At 46.3% G+C, this 18,821-nt stretch overlaps 1 protein-coding gene across 1 annotated transcript in view; it reads right to left on the bottom strand.

Moving 5' to 3' along the window:
* Positions 1-17,085, bottom strand: part of DOCK5 (dedicator of cytokinesis 5) — a 234,958-nt gene extending 217,873 nt beyond the window's left edge. Inside the window, exon 1 of the mRNA XM_084803950.1 lies at positions 16,793-17,085. Within this exon, the coding sequence (XP_084660076.1) occupies positions 16,793-16,835 (43 nt within the window). The 5' untranslated portion in view covers positions 16,836-17,085. The remainder of the gene's footprint in view (positions 1-16,792) is intronic.
* Positions 17,086-18,821: the final 1,736 nt, after the last annotated feature.

Consider the following 18,821-nt stretch of genomic DNA (forward strand, 5'->3'; position numbering starts at 1 on the left):
GCCCTATCTCTTTTATTCTCTCTCACACACAGAGGAATCTTTTCCCCCGCTTGTTTTCCTTCTTTTTCCTGGTGACTGGGTGAACTGCAGAGGAAAGCATCTGTTTGCAGCCACCCACCATCTTCTTTTCCTAAGACTGTCTCTGAGCTCCACGTGTGGCCCAGAGGCTTTCAGCGGAAATCAAGATGGAAGCACCTAGAGGCCTTCACATTGCTTGGAAGCAAATTATTTAAAAAAAAATTAGGGGGAGCAGTAGGCCAACATGAGCACCAAAAAATAGGTCCGGGAATACCACGCTGCCAAATCCTGTGTTTGAATGAAGGGGTGGGGGCACTGTCCTGGCCTGAATGCCAAAAGTCTGGAGCAGGAAGAAACCCTCTGCTGTAGGGCATGGGAACAGAATCCTGGCTATGGTTGAGCACATTTCCGCACTGGGGAAACTCCCAGATAATTACACCAGACTGCTAAGGCTCCAATGTAGCTGGGGCTGAACTCGATGGCTTCTCTTACATAATGCTCTGCTCTGTTGCTACCCATTCTTACCAAGTAAGTACTCATTGATTTAAGGACAGAGAGAGAGAGAGATTCCAGGTTTATTTCACTAACTACAGCTTCCTGATGCCATGCCCGGCTTTTCAGTGGGACTTCAGAGGTCCAGGGCCCCACTCAGCAGCAGGGTTGGCCCAAGACATTTAACCGCCTGAGGCAAAGGACAAGATGGCACCCCCCCCTGCCATTCCATGTACAAGGGCCAACTGGACCGGTGGTTGAATCTTTCCAGGGGACTGGAAACAAAGCCCAATGAGGAGAGACTGAAAGAACTGGGTGTGTTTAGTCTTGAGAAGAGAAGACTGAGGGGAGAGAGGATAGCTCTCTTCAAGTCCTTGAAAGGTGGTCACAGGGAGGAAGGCCAGGATCTCTTCTCATCATCCCAGAGTGCAGAACACGGAATAATGGGCACAAGGTACAGGAAGCCAGATTCCGGCTGAACATCAGGAAAAACTTCCTGGCTGTTAGAGCAATTCAACAATGGAACCAATTACCTAGGAAGGTGGGCTCTCCCACACTGGAGGCATTCAAGATGAAGCTGGACAGCCACCTGTCAGGGATGCTTTGACTTGGATTCCTGCACTGAGCAGGGGGTTGGAATCAATGGTCTTATAGGCCCCTTCCAATCCTACTATTCTGTGATTCTATGATTCTATGACACTAGCAATGGGACAGCATCTTCCACCACACCTGAAGGTGGGAGGCTGGTTTATGGCATGCAGACCCAGCCATGTGGCCCACAGCTCTCTTCTCCAACACCTTACTACCACCTCCCAGCATCTGCCGCCTGAAGCAACCACCTCACTCTGCCTAATAGTAGAGCTGGCCCTGCTCAACAGAACAAGCGGGGGGGGGGGAGGCAAACACAGCAGGGCTGGCTTACCACAGTTGGGAATAACTGAAGATCATCTAAAGAGGGGACCCCAATAAGACCACTAAGTCCAGAGTCACCTCACTGCACCACTGCTCCTTTCATATCCCTTCCCTGGTGGATATGACAGACCTGCTTTGACCGATGAGCTAAGGAAAGTCAGAAGATCGTATGTAAGCTGCAGATCTCGTTTTCACTGTTGCTTTTTAAAGACCACCAGGAAATTATAACTCTGCATCCAAGAAGCACCAAAGAAAGCAATTAAGGCAGAGAGCCTGTAAGAAAACAAGGTTGAAACTGCATGTTCCTAAAAATATATACTACTAACAAACCTTCTATTTTAGAGAGGTTGGAGAGAGGTTGTTTTAAAGCAACGAAGAAGGATTTATTTTAAGATGATGTATCATTATGTAATCAGGAGACTTCGAAGGAGCCATGCGTTCAAAAATAAAATGCCACAGGTGACTCAAAATATGTCAGAAGCGCCTTTGGACTGCTTGCGTGCAAAATTTATGTCACCCAGTTTACGACAACGTTTGGGCATATCTGATGCCTGCCAGAATCCTGTGTGAAGTACAAAGGACACTCTCAAATATAGAGTTGTTAGCCATTCCTGAAGTGAATCATGTGGTTCCTTAAGCAGGCCTAGAGATGTCAAGGCCCAGAAAAACAATGGCATAAGTAATAAAATGGCAGCTCCCTCTCTAACACGGGGTTTATTTGCAAAGACTCTTTGAACAAAACTAAGGAATGGATCCTTTTTAATTTAATAAAGGCGCAATCCTATTCAGATAGGCGGCCGCCTCTGAACTCGGAGGTGACCGCCTATCCAATGCAGGGCAGGAGAAGCACAGAGGGGATTGTTCCCTCCGTACTCCTCCTGACCTGCTTTAACACAGCCGATTGCAGCTGTCTAGCCACGGGAGGGCAGAGTGGGGGAAGAGGCTGCTGTACGACACACTGAATGTGTTTTACAGGCATTTCCGCCATCCCCACCCTGGAACACCCTCCAGGAACACCTCTTTTTGGCCGCTCCACACTCCTCTTGCAAGCGCGGAGGACGGAGCTGTTCCACACTGCCTCCAAGGCAGCGCAGAAGTGGGCAGGTCGGTTCCCAGAAAACAAGATATCCTATGGCCGTGTAGCTGCTATCTAGCAGCCACAGGATTGCTCCCTAAATGTAGCAAACTCTGTATATGCTTGGTAACAGTACAAGACCCTGCACATTTACTGAAGAATAAGTTCTGCTGGATTCAATGGGGCTTCCTCATGAGCAAATGTGTTTAGAATTGCAGCCTAGGTTATACATAAAACCTGTTATTCTTTTATGGCAGTAAAGTAAGTTTAGACTCCGAAAAATAAGTATTGTATATATTTCAGATTTTCCCAAAGTTTACGTTTATTTCTGGAAGAAGGGGAATGAGTTTTTTCCCACAGCTTTAAAATTTCTGGAAATTTTACATCTCCATCCCTACCTTTCAGCAATGATAGTCAATAGTGATGTGAAGAGGAGACTCACTTTGATCTTCCTGCCTTCTAAACTTCTAGCTCACTACTTTCCAGGTAAACAATGATCATTGTTAATGTTGGTATTGATTCACTTAGTGCAATACAGTACAGGGTGTAATGAGGCATGCAGGTCAAGCGAGACCTTCTAATTAAAGAATCCTGAAATAACATGGATGTCACCAAGGCTATGAACCTAAATACAACTGCCTGCAGTTCAATTGGAAATCATATGGAAGGATATAGGATCTTTTCAAGGAACTTAAGCTGTATGCTGACATTAGAGGAAGTCAGCAGGACTTACTTCTGAGTCGGACTGGACTGGAGGCATCGGACTGGACTGTTACTTTATAAGTTTTCCACAAATATCACACTGCATTGGGGGAGAGGAAACAGTGGCTGTAACGTTTGGACATCATGATAAACCGTGATTTGAAGTGTCAGGATCAGGCCTGTGTGAGCCTCCAGCTTGTATGCTCTGCTGTCCCCTCTCCTCCTCTGCCATGGATGCAAGGGAAAGATCAGAAGCTTTCATTTCCACTTTTGGTTAATCTCAGCTTGACGTTTCATCTGAACTGAACAAACTGTAGTTAATTGGAACTACAGCGTGTTTGATTAACCAGTTTAGAGTTCAGGCAGCACATTAAACTGCAGTTAATCTAAAACAGAAGCAGGAGAGGGGAGGGGAGAGTGGACAAGCCTGAGGTTCACACAGGGGCATTCCCATCACAATAAACAAAGGTTTATCATGCCATCCAAACTCAGTCAATCACTTTATTTTATTTTTTTTCTATACCGTCCAACAGCCGAAGCTCTCTGGGCAGTTCACAACAATTAAAATCACAAAGGGCAGCATAAAACAATATAAAATATGAACGCTTAAAACTACAAAATAACCGTATAACCAGAATAAAGCCTAGCAGCAATGCAAAGATTTAAAATACAGATTTAAAACACCAAAGCTAAAAGACTAGGAAGCTAAAATGCTAAAATACTGGGAGAATAAAAAGGCTTTCACCTGGTGCCGGAAGGAGTACAATGTACGTGCCAGGCGAACCTCTCTAGGGAGCTCAATCCACAGCTGCGGTGCCACAACAGAAAAGGCCCTCTTCCTAGTAGCCACCTGCCTCACTTCCTTTTGCAGGGGTCATGGAGAAGGACCACTGAGGATGATCTTAGTGTCTGGGCAGGCACATATGGGAGGAGGCGATCATTCTGATAACCTGGCCCCAAGCTGTTAAGGGCTTTGAATGTTAATACCAGCACTTTGAATTGGGCCCAGAAATCGATTGGCAACCAGTGCAGCTGGAAAAGTACTGGCATAATGTGATCATGTTGGCCAACCTCTGTTAACAGTCTCGCTGCCCTATTTTGGACTAGCTGAAGTTTCTGGACCATTTTCAAAGGCAGCCCCATGTATAACACATTGCAGTAATCCAGACGATTATGAATCCATATTAAGAGAAAGTGACAGAAGATTAAGGGGTTACAACCAAAGTCAGTTTTCCCCAACCTGGTGCCCTCCAGTTGTTTTGGACTACAACTCCCAGCATTCCTGACAACTGGCCATGCTAGCTGGGGCTGATGGGAGGTGAAGTCCAAAACATCTGGAGGGCACCAGGTCAGAGACGTTTTATCTAAATAAAGCCTAAAACGGCAACTGATGAAAGACAACGCACCAAAAATACAGAAGCATTCCTCTTGACTTTCTATGCCAAACAAACCGTCTTAAATCAATTGGGTGATGAGTATATTACATTACATAAAAAACACTTCTGAAGTTTGATGGAACCTGACTGCAAGAGGCAGTACAATCTAATTAAATTGGGTGTTTTCCCACAACATGAGCCATACACCCTGCCAAAATCACTGGAGGAGTCCTGCCCACAATTGAGAGAACATAGAAATCTTTGCAAACTCAAACCAGCCGCAATGAAAGGACAGTTTGGGACACCGATGTGTACTTATCAGAACTCTAATAGTGGGAAGACTTCAGGCTTCAGGGGCTGGCTGAGTCCCTTTCTCCATGCAGAGAAAGACACAGCACAACCGCTCCATGCAGAAATAAAGGGGCAGAGCCTTTCTCCATGCAGAGAGAGGCACAGAGTGGTTTCTGGCTTGGGATGATGGGAGTTGCAGTCCAAGACATCTGGAGGGCAACCAGGCCGGGGAAGGCTGATTCAGGGTAGTACCCGGGCATCCACAAATCCACTCATCAAGGGCAAATGCATTCAACCTTCCAAGGAGCAGGACACACAGATCCTATCTCATTCCCAGTCTGGTTTTCAAGCAGGTAACGAACAGCAGAAGTCCCACACAAGCAGTGACAGAGACGGTTTCTAACCTTCGCCATGCCTTGCACAGATGAGAGACAACCCTGCCTGTCTCCTAAGCCCTCTGTGCATGCCAGAGGACTCAAGAAAAAGGAGGGCACTGATGGCAACCACAAGCAATGGCTGGCTAGAGGGCCAAGCTAACATTGGTAGATTCCTGGTAACTCCCCATTAACATCTAAAAACAACCCCCCGCCCCTGAAATAAGCATTGTGCGAGCACACCAGTCTGAACGCCTCACCCACATGTCGACAGTTCTCAAGGGACTCTTTCAAACACCCAACAGAGTTCCAGTACTACACCATTTACCTTAACTCTTCTACAATGGCAGCTTTAGCAATCCACAGGTAGTGGATAGTGCCATTATATAGTTTAGTCACTAGGTGGCACTGGACTTAGTTATATCTGAGAGGAGTCAAGTTCCCAGTCGCTGTCCTGCTCCTGCTGGAGAGAGATCATAAAGATCTTGCCTAACTTCCTGCAACTCTTCCATGACACCACACTGGTAAAATTTCCCATTTCTCCTTTGAAGGTACAGCAATATAGCAAAGCCAGTTCTTTGAATGAGTCATCTCCAGCCACAGAAAGAAACAAAGTCCAGGGTGTGCAGACGTTAACACACCCATTACAAAAAATAAATAAATGTCAGCATGCTAGATAAGACAGCATGGCATTTCATATGTACACTATACGGAAGTTTGGAACTGATATCAAGGCAACAACAGCCACATGAAAACTTTCTGAAACTGACAAGGGGCCACAGAAAAAGTGAAACTATATTGTTCAACAGTGTAGGACGGGATCATTTTTGAACTAAAGGCTGGAAACACCAGCTTAACTGCAGGACTTAGATGTTCACTTTCTTGGCATCACAAATGACCCCAAAGAACTATAAAGTCACGTAAAAGTGTTCACCCTAACCTGCTGCCAATTCATATTCAACGTATTTCCCCACAATGAACTGGTAGAGTTTAGTGGTGTTTCAATACCAATAGTTCCTCCCATTGCATGTTTTTAGGTTTTCACTAAAAGGTAATTGAGGTCACAGGTCACAATTAAAGTGAGGGGACATTAAGAGAAATAATACAAGATGCATCCAAGAATGTGGAGGTAGAAATGACCCCAACATGCTAAAAAGTCTAGTTTCACAACTATGGGTAGAATCCCATGTTAGTCCTATGTAGAGTAGACTCATTGAACTGAATGAGACTTAAGTCAGTAAGGACTAGCTTCAGTCCCATTAATTTCAATGGGTCTACTCTATGTAGGACTAACATTGGATACCACCCAAAGCTTCCTTGAGTTAAATGGTACTTACTTCCAGTAAATGTGTCTGAGAGTCATTACAGGCAGCAAATACCTTCACTGTATAGTTGTGTACCCGAAGAGGTACGAATGCACCCCATTACTATAAACAATCATCCTTAATTCAATTTCGTATGTTCACATTAAAGTGGAGCTATTGTCAAATACATACTGGGTTTGTTTTTGTTTTTAAAAACACACACAGTGGGCTGGATCTAGACTTAAACATGCTTGAAGTAAGTCCCTTGAAATTAATGGGATGTACATCAGTCCTTACTAACTTGCCCATTGATTTCAATGGGCTTACTCGAAGCATGACTAAGCCCAAATCCAACGTGATGACTAAATTGGGGCCCAGTATCTGATTAGTAAAGTGGTTTTCTGAAAGCATAGGAGGATTAAATAGGCCTCTTTCTAGACATTGTGTAAAAAAAAAAAATACAGCTTTCAAAGTATTTTTCAAGGGGAAAGACACACAGCTTGGAAAGGGTTATTTGTTGTTGTTTCTGGTTTCTTGCCTAAAACTTTTCCTAGAGTCTCTGCAAGAGACGCAGAAAAAGTATGTATGATTTTCAATTTTTCATGGTCTCCAAAGGGTCAAGACTCTGTTCTACATTTTGTCCTGAAGATGCTCTCTATCTCACACACATCCTTAGTCAAATCTGAAGGGTGCACGTGTGTTGAATTTCATCTGTGCACCTTTAAAGTACCCAGAAGTGGAGACCCAACTCCTTCCCTGCCTTCTTCTTCTGAGTATTTTAAACAAAAATTTTACCCATGCACACCCTTCAGACTGGACAAAAGGCACTTTCAAATGTGTTTGTAGCACAAGTATCTGCATCAAAGTACATGTGGAACATAGGAAGGATGACCAAAGGTGATCTATTTGTCCATTTACCCCAATTTTCCTCCTACAAGGTCAATGTGGCTTTTTGGGGTCCCAGGCAGAGGACTTTCCCATTACCTACTACCTGATCCTTTTAACTGGAGATGCCAAGGATTGAGCCTGGGACCTTCTACATGGCCCAAAGACATTTACTGATAAAGGGGTGAGTTTAAGATTTTTCATGAAATCAAGCCCAGTTTCCCCAAACTCATGCACATTACATTTTCAAGCCGCAGGAATGATCCTATAAATCAGTCTTCCCCTACCTGGTGCCCTCCAGATGTGTTGGATTACATCTCCCATTGTCTGGAGCTGGGGTTGATGGGGGTCGTAGTGCAACATATCCAGAGGGAACCAGATAGTGAAAGGCTGCTGTAAATAATTTCCACATCTAACGATGCAACAGAGGGGAAATTCACGTGCAGGGAGAAACGTCATGTACTACAGAGAAACAAGCTGGCCAACACCACTGACGTGATGCGCTTAGAGAGGATTCAGACATCATCACAATCCCTGGAGCATCCAAGGGGCGACATGCATATGGGAAGGAGAGCTGCCACAAATTAAATGCCACAGACAGAACTGTCACAGAGCCTCCCCTCTTCACCTCTCCAAAAAGCAATGCTGCCCAGTACAGTCAGTTCATACATTCATCGCTGTACCATCTGATCATGAGTACTCAAGTGATATGGTTATATACATGAACTAGCCCCCCGCCCGACACACGAGCAACTTTGGGAATCTCCACATAACAGATTACAATTGTGCACACTCCATCTTGGAATACAGAACTATGGCAAATAGCCATGGCAGAAAAATTGACGTACCCACCAGAATTAGCTAAGGCAAAGTCAAAACTTTTATAAAATATGGCAGGATTTTATACCGATCAGGGACATTCACAGCAGCATTTGTCAAAGCCTTTCCTCAGACTATGGAAAAGAGACGGAGGGAGCAATCCAAACGGGATAGGCAGCTGTCTCCGAACTTGGAGGCGACCGCCTATCCAAAATAAGGTGGGCAAAGAGCGGAGGGGATCTACTCCTCCATGCTCCTACTGCTCTGCATTCATGGTTAGACGGCCGATTTCGGCTGTCTAGCCACGGGACCTCAGAGCAGGGGGTGGAGCAGGGGGCAGACGATGCATAGGAAGCATCATGCCGGCACTTCTGCACTCCCTCCCCCCGAGATCGCCCCCTTTTGCCCCGCTCTGCACTGCTCTCACAAGCACAGAGCCCAAGGAAATTCCGTGCCGCCTACAAGGCAGCAGGGGGTGGGGGAAGAGGCAGGGAGGCGGTTCTCCGGGAACCAACCAATCCTATAGCCATCTAGCCGCTGTCTGGCAGCCACAGGATTGTGCCCTAAGACTAATTTGTTACGGTGAAGAATTATAAGGAAAAACTCCAAGAAGCCTCTAGGTTCCAGCTACATCTTGGTTTGTAAGTTAAAGGAATAATATACATATATGTTAAATGTACCACTCTCTGTCAATAAGTAGATTTAAATCCAATGTGCTTCTTTTTATTTTATTTTATCAGTGAAGCCATGAGCTATGCCGTGCAGGGCCATCCAAGACGGACAGGTCATGGCAGAGAGTTCTGACAAAATGTGGTCCACTGGAGAAGGAAATGGCAACCCACTCCAGTATTCTTGCCAAGAAAACCCCATGGAACGTATCACAAGGCTAAAAGATATGACGCCGGAAGATGAGCCCCTCAGGTCAGAAGGTGTCCAATATGCTACTGGGGAAGAGCAGAGGGTATTTCCAAGTAGCGCCAGAAAGAGTGAAGCGGCTGGGCCAAAGCCGAAAGGACACTCAGCTGTGGATGTGTCTGGCGGTGAAAATAAAATCTGATGCTGTAAAGAACAATATTGTTTAGGAACCTGGAATGTCAGATCAATGAATCAAGGTAAGCTGGAGGTGGTCAAACATGAGATGGCAAGATTGAACATCGACATCTTGGGAATCAGTGAACTAAAATGGACAGGCATGGGCGAATTTAATTCAGGTGACCATCATATCTACTATTGTGGGCAAGAATCCCTTAGAAGAAATGGAGTAGCACTCATAGTCAACAAAAGGGTGGGAAAAGCAGTACTGGGGTGCAATCTTAAAAACGATAGAATGATCTCAGTACGAATCCAAGGCAAACCATTCAACATCACAGTAATTCAAGTCTATGCCCCAACCACTGAGGCCGAAGAAGCTGAGGTTGATCGGTTCTATGAAGACCTACAACACCTTCTAGAACTAACACCAAAAAAAGATGTCCTCTTCATCATAGGGGATTGGAATGCTAAAGTAGGAAGTCAAGAAATCACCGGGATACCAGGCAGGCATGGCCTTGGTGTACAAAATGAAGCAGGTCAAAAGCTAATAGAGTTTTGCCAAGAGAACATGCTGATCATAGCAAACACTCTTTTCCAACAGCACAAGAGATGACTCTACACATGGACGTCGCCAGATGGTCAATATCGAAATCAGATTGATTATGTCCTTTGCAGCCAAAGATGGAGAAGCTCTATACAGTCAGTCAAAACAAGACCTGGAGCTGACTGTGGCTCAGATCATGAGCTGCTTCTTGCAAAATTTCGGCTTAAATTGAAGAACGTCGGGAATACCACTAAACCATTCAGGTATGACCTAAATCATATCCCTGATGAATATACAGTGGAGGTGAGGAATAGATTTCAGGGATTAGACCTGATAGACAGAGTGCCTGAGGAACTATGGACGGAGGTCCGTAACATTGTTCAGGAGGCAGCAACGAAATCCGTCCCAAAGAAAAAGAAATGCAAGAAAGCCAAGTGGCTGTCTGATGAGGCTTTACAAGTAGCTCACGAAAGAAGGGAAGCGAAAAGCAAAGGAGAAAGGGGAAGATATACCCAACTAAATGCAGAGTTCCAGAGAATAGCAAGGAGAGACAAGAAGGCCTTCTTAAATGAACAATGCAAAGAAATCGAGGAAAACAACAGAATGGGAAAGACTAGAGATCTCTTCAAGAAAATTGGAGATCTCAAGGGAACGTTTTGTGCAAAGACGGGCATGATAAAGGACAAAGAAGGCAGGGACCGAACAGAAGCAGATGAGATTAAGAAGAGGTGGCAAGACTACACAGAAGAACTATACAGGAAAGATCTGAATGTCCCTGATAGCCATGAGAGTGCGGTCACTGAACTTGAGCTGGACATCCTCGAGAGTGAAGTCAGGTGGGCCTTAGGAAGCATTAGTAACAACAAAGCTAGCGGAGACGACAGTATTCCAGCCGAGCTATTTAAAATCCTAAAAGATGATGCTGTTAAAGTGCTGCATTCAATATGCCAACAAATCTGGAACACTCAACAGTGGCCACAAGACTGGAAAAGGTCAGTTTACATTCCAATTCCAAAGAAGGGCAACGCCAAAGAGTGTTCAAACTACCGCACAATTGTGCTCATTTCACATGCCAGCAAGGTGATGCTCAAAATCCTACAAGCTAGGCTTCAGCAGTATGCGAACCGAGAACTACCGGAAGTACAAGCTGGGTTTAGAAGAGGCAGAGGAACTAGAGATCAAATCGCCAACATTTGCTGCATCATGGAGAAAGCAAGAGAATTCCAGAAAAACGTCTATTTCTGCTTCATTGACTACACTAAAGCCTTTGATTGTGTGGATCACAACAAACTGTGGCAAATTCTTAAAGTAATGGGAGTACCAGACCACCTTACCTGTCTCCTGAGAAACCTGTACGAGGGTCAAGAAGCAACAGTAAGAACCAGATATGGAACAACCGATTGGTTCAAAATTGGGAAAGGAGTACGACAAGGCTGCATATTGTCACCCTGCTTATTTAACTTATATGCAGAGTACATCATGAGAAATGCCAGGTTGGATGAATCAGAGGTCGGAATTAAGATTGCCGGGAGAATTATCAACAACCTCCGATATGCAGACGATACCACCCTAATGGCAGAAAGCGAAGAGGATCTCAAGAGCCTCTTGTTGAGGGTGAAAGAGGAGAGTGCAAAAGCTGGTTTGAAACTCAACATTAAAAAAACGAAGATCATGTCATCTGGCCCTATTACTTCCTGGCATATAGAAGGGGAAGAAATGGAAGCAGTGACAGATTTTACTTTCTTGGGCTCCAAGATCACCGCAGACGGTGACTGTAGCCATGAAATTAAAAGACGCTTGCTCCTTGGGAGGAAAGCTATGGCAAACCTAGACAGCATAGTAAGAAGCGGAGACATCACCTTGCCGACAAAGGTCCGTCTAATCAAAGCTATGGTTTTCCCAGTAGTAATGTATGGCTGTGAGAGCTGGACTATAAGGAAGGTTGAGCGCCGAAGAATTGATGCTTTCGAATTGTGGTGCTGGAGAAGACTCTTACGAGTCCCCTGGACTGCAAGGAGGTCAAATCAGTCCATCCTAAAGGAAATCAACCCTGAGTGCTCATTGGAAGGACAGATAATGAAGCTGAAGCTCCAATATTTTGGCCACCTAATGCGAAGAGAAAACTCCCTGGAAAAGACCCTGATGCTGGGAAAGACTGAAGGCAAAAGGAGAAGGGGACGGCAGAGGATGAGATGGCTAGATTTCATCACGGATGCAATGAATATGAACTTGAGCACGCTCCGGGAGAGAGCGCAGGACAGGAAGGCCTGGCGTGCTATGGTCCATGGGGTCACGAAGAGTCGGACACGACTGAACGACTGAACAACAACAACAACAACAATGTTAAATGTACCACTCTCTGTCAATAAGTAGATTTAAATCCAATGTGCTTCTTTTTATTTATTTATTTTCTTTTGTTCAATCTTGCTTTGGAAAACTAATAAAATCTTCTTAAAATACCACAATTATGCACACCATGCTTCAAAGTCTGTGAGAAACAGCATTTCTATCATATACCGGTTCTCTCCTGCCTGTACTTGACCTCACTGCAGGCCACATGGACAACAAGTGTAGCTTGAGCACATGCGCCAAAACAAGGCCACAGATGATCTTAAATGAACAGTGGGGTAGCTAGCTAACTTTAGACCCTGGACTCAACCGTCTTATGCCCCCCCCCGCCCCATCCCTTTAGAGGGCCATGTCTATAACTGCAGTTGTGAAGAGCACAACTAACACTTCTCTTCCCCCCTCCAACCGCCATTCCATGCTTTACAACAGCTTCGACATCCCGGATATGTTAGAACCCATGATCGAAGAAATGCTCTGAGCATGTGGAGCAGGGCATCTGAACCTCACTCAAATCGCGACTACGGGAATAAAATGGAGTTTGTTTCTGAGGCCTTGATGCCCTGCTGCTCACTTACCATTCACTTGGCCCCCTGGTTCAGCCCTAGCTACACCACTGTAAATGAGGATCTTCATGGGCTGCTGGACATACAGTGCTACTGGAGTTTGTCATCATTTATCTAATTGTACTGTTCTTACCGAGCGGAATGCTATTTGTGATCAACTTTATTAACGGCCTTTGTTTTTGTGTATTGACTGTATTTTTATGTCCTATGTTGCTGATCGGAGATAAGAGATTTCTGGGGGTGGGGGGAGGGGGGGCTGGGGAAAGGCTGTTGGGGTGGATGGGGAAGCTCATGGGCCATATCCAGCCTGTGTGCCTGAAGTTCCCCGTCTTTGTTCTGTTTTTAAGGGTGCCATCCTATGCACATTTGGAAAGAAAAAAGCCCTACAACTCCCAGCTGGGAGCTGTAGGGCTTTTCTTCTGTCTAAACATGCATAAGGATGGCACCCTAAACTGCTACCGAATGTATAATGTGAACGTATACACTGGAAGCCAGTTTGGGATGGTTTGACCCTAAAAGGCACCCTACAGATATTTTATGTAACAAAAAATTTAAGGTTTCCTGCCTGGATCCACATTTTCAGGACCAGTTCCATGACTTAATAGCATCACTTGGACAGGAATTCTCTGTATCTGACAATCTCCTAGGAAATGCCAATGCTGAGTAGCAGTTTCAGTGTTTGATCGGGAGTCAAATGAACCACACCATTGGTCTATCTAGTCCAGTATTGTCTGCTCTGACTGGCTACAGCTCTCCAGGGTCCCTGACAGAATGTCTTCCCCAGTCTTGGTATGCAAGATCATTCCCACTATATCCAATGGTCAGGTGCTGAGTGCCATTGCTTATGTATTCAGAATTGCAGCAACCAAGCACAAGAGGTAGGTGTCAGCTAGGGATGCTGGAGAAATTTGAGACGGATTAAAATGAGCTCGGATTTCAAAGAATCCAACCTGCGGAGTCTACTGCGGAGTGCCCCCCTCAGGCTGTGTGGAGTCAATGGACTTTTGGATAATTTTTTTAATTTCCCAAAATTTACGCATATAAACGTGTAGAAAAATACGCAAGTTTCTACTGAGGAAACTTTGAATGGAATGAGGGACAATACACTAAAAGTTACGTACTGAGGTAAATTATGTAAATACTTATGTAAATACTTATGTAAATATTGCTGTAAATATTTACTTTTTTCCCGCATGACAAAAAAAATATTCGCATCTGTCTGTGGGTGGATGATGGAACGAAAGGCGCCTGACAATCTGCGAAACACAGACGGACCAGATTTCACACAGTTCATACATCCCTAGTATCAGCAGGCTTGGGGGGAAATATAATTTTAGAATTATATTTAGGATTAGAAAACATTATTTAGGGGAAAAAAACATTTAAAAACCCCAAACAGCCCAGTGAACACTGAGCATGCTCAGTGGGCACAGAATGCTGTCTGACAGTTAAAACCAAGAGCTGTAATTGAGAGGCTGGAATCTTAAACAGCCACACTCCGCACTGCAACATTCTGTTGCAGGGCCCACTTGTACTTTCTAGATGGAGATGCCAAGGACTGAACTTGGGAAAATTCTGTATGCGGACCATGTACTTGACCACTGAGCTCCAGCCATTTGCCATATTGACAGAACAGATCCCGGGGGCGGGGGGAGGACGGTGGGGGGAATCAAGCTACATCAAGTAAGGAGAAAAGAAAAATGCATCAGGAATCAGGGAATCAGTGTCCATGTGTATGGATGATACGTCATGACAAGAGGACCTCATAGTTTAAGATAGCTTCCCCCAACCTGACGCCCTTCAGATGTGTTGGACTATAACTCCCATCACCCCCAGCCTCCATGGCTGGGAATGATGGAGGCTGTAGTCCAAAACATCTGGAGGGTGCCAGGTTGGGGAGGCTGCTAAGGAGAAAGATGCTGGGGAAGATGTTGCACTTTCTTTCCTCCTTTCCTCAGGAGAGCAAGACAGAATATGCGGTTCTCCCCTCGTCCCTTTTATTTTATTTATTTATTTATTTAAAATATTTGTATACTGCTCCATATCTAAAACAGATTTCAGAGAGGTGAACATACAGTAAAAGGTAAAATAGTAAAATAATAAAAAGATTAAAATGCAATATTAAAATTATGCTTTTTAAAAACCAGAATGCCAATAAAACCGTGGCTGGCCAGTTAAGGAATGCCTCCTGGAACAGTACTGTTTTCAGGAGGTGCCGGAAACACAGTTTTACTTTCACAACGCCACTGTGAGGTGGGTCAGGCTGAGAGACAGCAAGTGGCCCAACGTCACCTAGCAAGCTTAGTGGCTGAGCAGGACTTTGAACTTGGGATTCTCACTTCAGGACCTGGGGAAAGCAGAGAAGCAGGACTTTGTTTTGGGGCAGGGTTCAGCCTTAGCCCCATAACCTGTTTCCAATTCACAAGAACATGTGAAGCAATAACACAGATGAGAGTGCCTCTGAGCACACGCAGAGCATCTCATCCACCACCACTAAGTAACTTCAACTAACCCCCAACCTACTGCTGCTAGAGAAAAGTGCTTCCGGGTCACAGGAGGTTCTTTATCCATCCGCTTTCCCTAGGCTGCTGCCTTCCAGGTAGGTGGGACTCAAGCACAACTGGATGGTACCAGGGTGGGGAAGACTGATCTTAAGGCACTGCTCTTCCACTGCTGGATCACAGCAACAGCATAAAAATATATGATAAAAATATTAAGAAGTGGATCCCCAAACACACGCTGGAGCTAAAGTTGAGTCTTGGATCTGAATAAGCTGAAGAGGGCCGTTCAAAGGCAGAGTTGAACCCAGGCACTGTACATAGAGACAGCTTCACAGACATAGAAAGAATGACATGTATGGAAACAGAGGGGCAGACCCATAATTAGACAATTAATGTGGTGAGCGATGGGGAGGGGCAGAGCTGTACCCGGTATCAGAGAGGGGAAGTGACTATTGTCAGGATATGTGACTTTACACTGACCCAGTTTGCACAATCACCGCAGCCCACCGTGTCTTATCATGCCAGCACGCGTCAGACGACTTCTGCAAATTCAAGCCACGACACCAGCTTGTCGTGTTGTGTGAACCCGGCGAGGCTGGGTTGTTGGTGTGGCTAGCAAACCACCCACAGCCCTAAAACAGCCCACGGCTGTTAACCCACCGTGACTTAGCCTCATGTGCTAACAGGCTCAGTGTCTCACACTCACAGCTAAGATCACACCTTTGCGCTCCACAATGATTGATCCAGATTAAGGGAGCCAACTTCCTGATTTTGCGTTTGCAGTCTGGTGTGCCTTAGAAGCCCCTTTTCTGCATATAGTCTGAGGAGGGAAGGGGAGGAAAGAGAATCCACCCTTCTCCCCTCCCCCTTTCCTATAGGGCAGATAAGGGGGGTTAATGGGTAATGGATCACCTGAAAGGATCTTGGATACTCTCACTTTAAAAACTTCACGAGGAGGAGGAACAGGGAAGGCAGCAGCAGGCGAATTACGTTTTTTTCCTCCTAAAGAGTTAGGGTGGAGTCATGTTTTATACAATCTATCACATACCACTGCAATCCTAAATACACACTTACAGGGGAGTAGGGCCCATTGGACTTCATGGCTTTTACTTCGGAGTAGAGGTGTATAGGATTGGGCTGCGGAGCAGCTCAGAAAACTTAAATCCTTCAGGCTGCAATCCTATCCCGATTTACCTGGGAGTAAGCTCCGTTGCATCCAATGGGACTTACGTCTGAGTAGATATGTATAGGATTGCACTGTCAGATGCCAATAATAATAATAATAATAATAATAGGGAATTATCTGATCTAAGGTGGGGGGCGGGAGAGAAGAAAAGGAACAGATGGGGGTGTGGGAAGGAGAATAAAGAGACCTGCAGCTTAACTTTTTTTCCCCCCAGGGTGAAATGAATCCTACCGGAAAGTGAGTCTGGGGAAGGAAGGGCGGGAGTGTGCCCGCACGACTCCTAGAAGCGGCAGAAGCACGCGACACGCGTGTTGCACGTGGGAACCGCAGCTGGAAGGGGCGGAGGGAAGGCTCCCCGCGATTACTCACCCACGCCGTACTTCTCCCGCTTGGTGGGGATCCAGCGGGCCATGCCGGGGCTCCGAGCGACCCAGACGCTCCCCTTCTCCTACCCGGCAGGCGGCTCCAGGTCAGCCTCCTCCGGCCTCGGCGGCTGCCAGCTCTCCTGCCATGCTCGGGGTGCCGGATCCGGGCCGCCGCCGCCGCCTCTCTCCCCGCCCCCCTCTCGCCTTTTCCCCTTGGCAAGTCGGTCCTCCAGGAGGCGCCGGGCGCCGCCGATGGGGAACTTTCCTGCCCGGTCCCGGGCCGCCCGCCTTTGCAGCAAGAGCCGCCGCTTGTGGCGGCTGCGGAGGCAGAGCCGAGGGGCGGGAACTCTCCGCCTCTGCCGGGTGGGATCGCCTGCTCCTCCCTTGCCCTGCCCGGGACGGGGAAGGGCCCGGAGCCTTTGAGCGCCGCCGAGGAGCCGCTGCGCTGCAGCCTCCCCGGCGCGCCTGCCTGCCTGCTTGCGAGTCGAGCGCTCTAGAACTCACGCGGTCACTGCCGTTACTCAGAAGTAAACCCCACCACTGCTGTGCTGCTAACTCCGCAGTAGATGCAGCTCAAACGGTTTGGGATTTGGGGGGGGGGCTTTCTCTCCCCCTCCCCCGGACAAGCGTGGGTTACGAGTGTAGGTTATTTCGGGGGAGTGCCATTCCGGTGGGATTTACTTCCGAGTAAGGAATACGCTTTCTGGGAGCTTGCCTTCCAGTGCAAATAGCAGGAGGGAAAGCGTAAATGCCACACACACACAACCCCCGCGCCCCCCCCACCACACACACACACACACACACACACACACACCCCGCTTTCTCTTTTCCTTCGGGCCGCGGCCCTGATCCGGGCCTGCCTCCGATTGCCTTGAAGAACAAAAGGATGCACGCAATTGCTCAACCGCGTGAATGGCGTCACGCGGCGAGTTTTGCCCTCAGGATTGCAACGGAGGCTGGCGGCTCCGATTTCGGTGGGGCGGTGAATCCATTCCGGGTTTCAGTCAGAACCAGTCAGAACCAGCCAGAACTCTCAAGGAGCTGTCCAAGGTTCTGAACTCTATACCCAAACTAGGTTCGGCACCTTTGATAGCTCCTTTAGGGTCCAGGCTGGTTCTGACCGAAACCCGGAATGGATGCGTAGCCCCACCGAAATCGGAGCCACCAGCCTCCACTGCAGGATTGCAGGCGCTCCCATTTCTGGCAAAGGCTTAGAGAGCATGGCTGCAATCCTAAATATATTGCTCACGTAGAAGTCAGACCCACTGAAATGAATGGGATTGACTTCTAAGTAAAACTGTGGTCCTAAGGTAGTAAATAACGTTAGTTGTATTTATTTATTTGAAACATTTCTATCCCGCCCTATATTATTAAGATCTCAGGGCGGTGTACAAATAAAATCAATTTAAACAGTATAAAACAAATAATTTAAATACCTAAAGCATATTAAACTATTAAACTAATACCAGTTAAAATCTAAAACAATAAAACAGTTAAAACAATGTGCTAGGGAATGCATTTAGCCTTCAAAGGCTTTGGTAAAAAGCCATGTTTTTACTTGGCGCCAATGTCTGTGCCACTCGGGCCTCCAAGGAGAGGGCATTCCACAACCAGGGTGCCACAGCAGACAAGGCCCTGCCCTACATAGAGTAGACCTATTGAACTGAATGGGACTTAAGCTAATCACACCTAACTTAAGCCCCACTCATTTCAATGGGTTTTGCCTATTTAGGACTAACATTAGATACTAACCCCTGGTACACACTTTCTGGGGAACAAGCCCCATTCCAACACACTGAGATATGTTTATAGCTGAGTAACCACATATGGGGTTGGGGTGCCCACATGTTTATAACATACACTGCCTCTGAACATGTGGGCAACATGGGTGACTTTGGGCTGGTCACTGACTCTCGGCCTAACCTACCTCACAGGGTTGTTGTTGTGAGGATAAAATGGAGACTATGTATTCTGCCTTGGGTTCCTTAAGGAGGGGAAAAAGGCAGGATATAAATGTAAGAACAAAAGAAGAG

This window comes from Heloderma suspectum, chromosome 6 (assembly GCF_057233095.1).
Source record: "Heloderma suspectum isolate Gila_16-S chromosome 6, 16-S_ref, whole genome shotgun sequence".
NCBI classification, from domain to species: Eukaryota; Metazoa; Chordata; class Lepidosauria; order Squamata; family Helodermatidae; genus Heloderma; species Heloderma suspectum.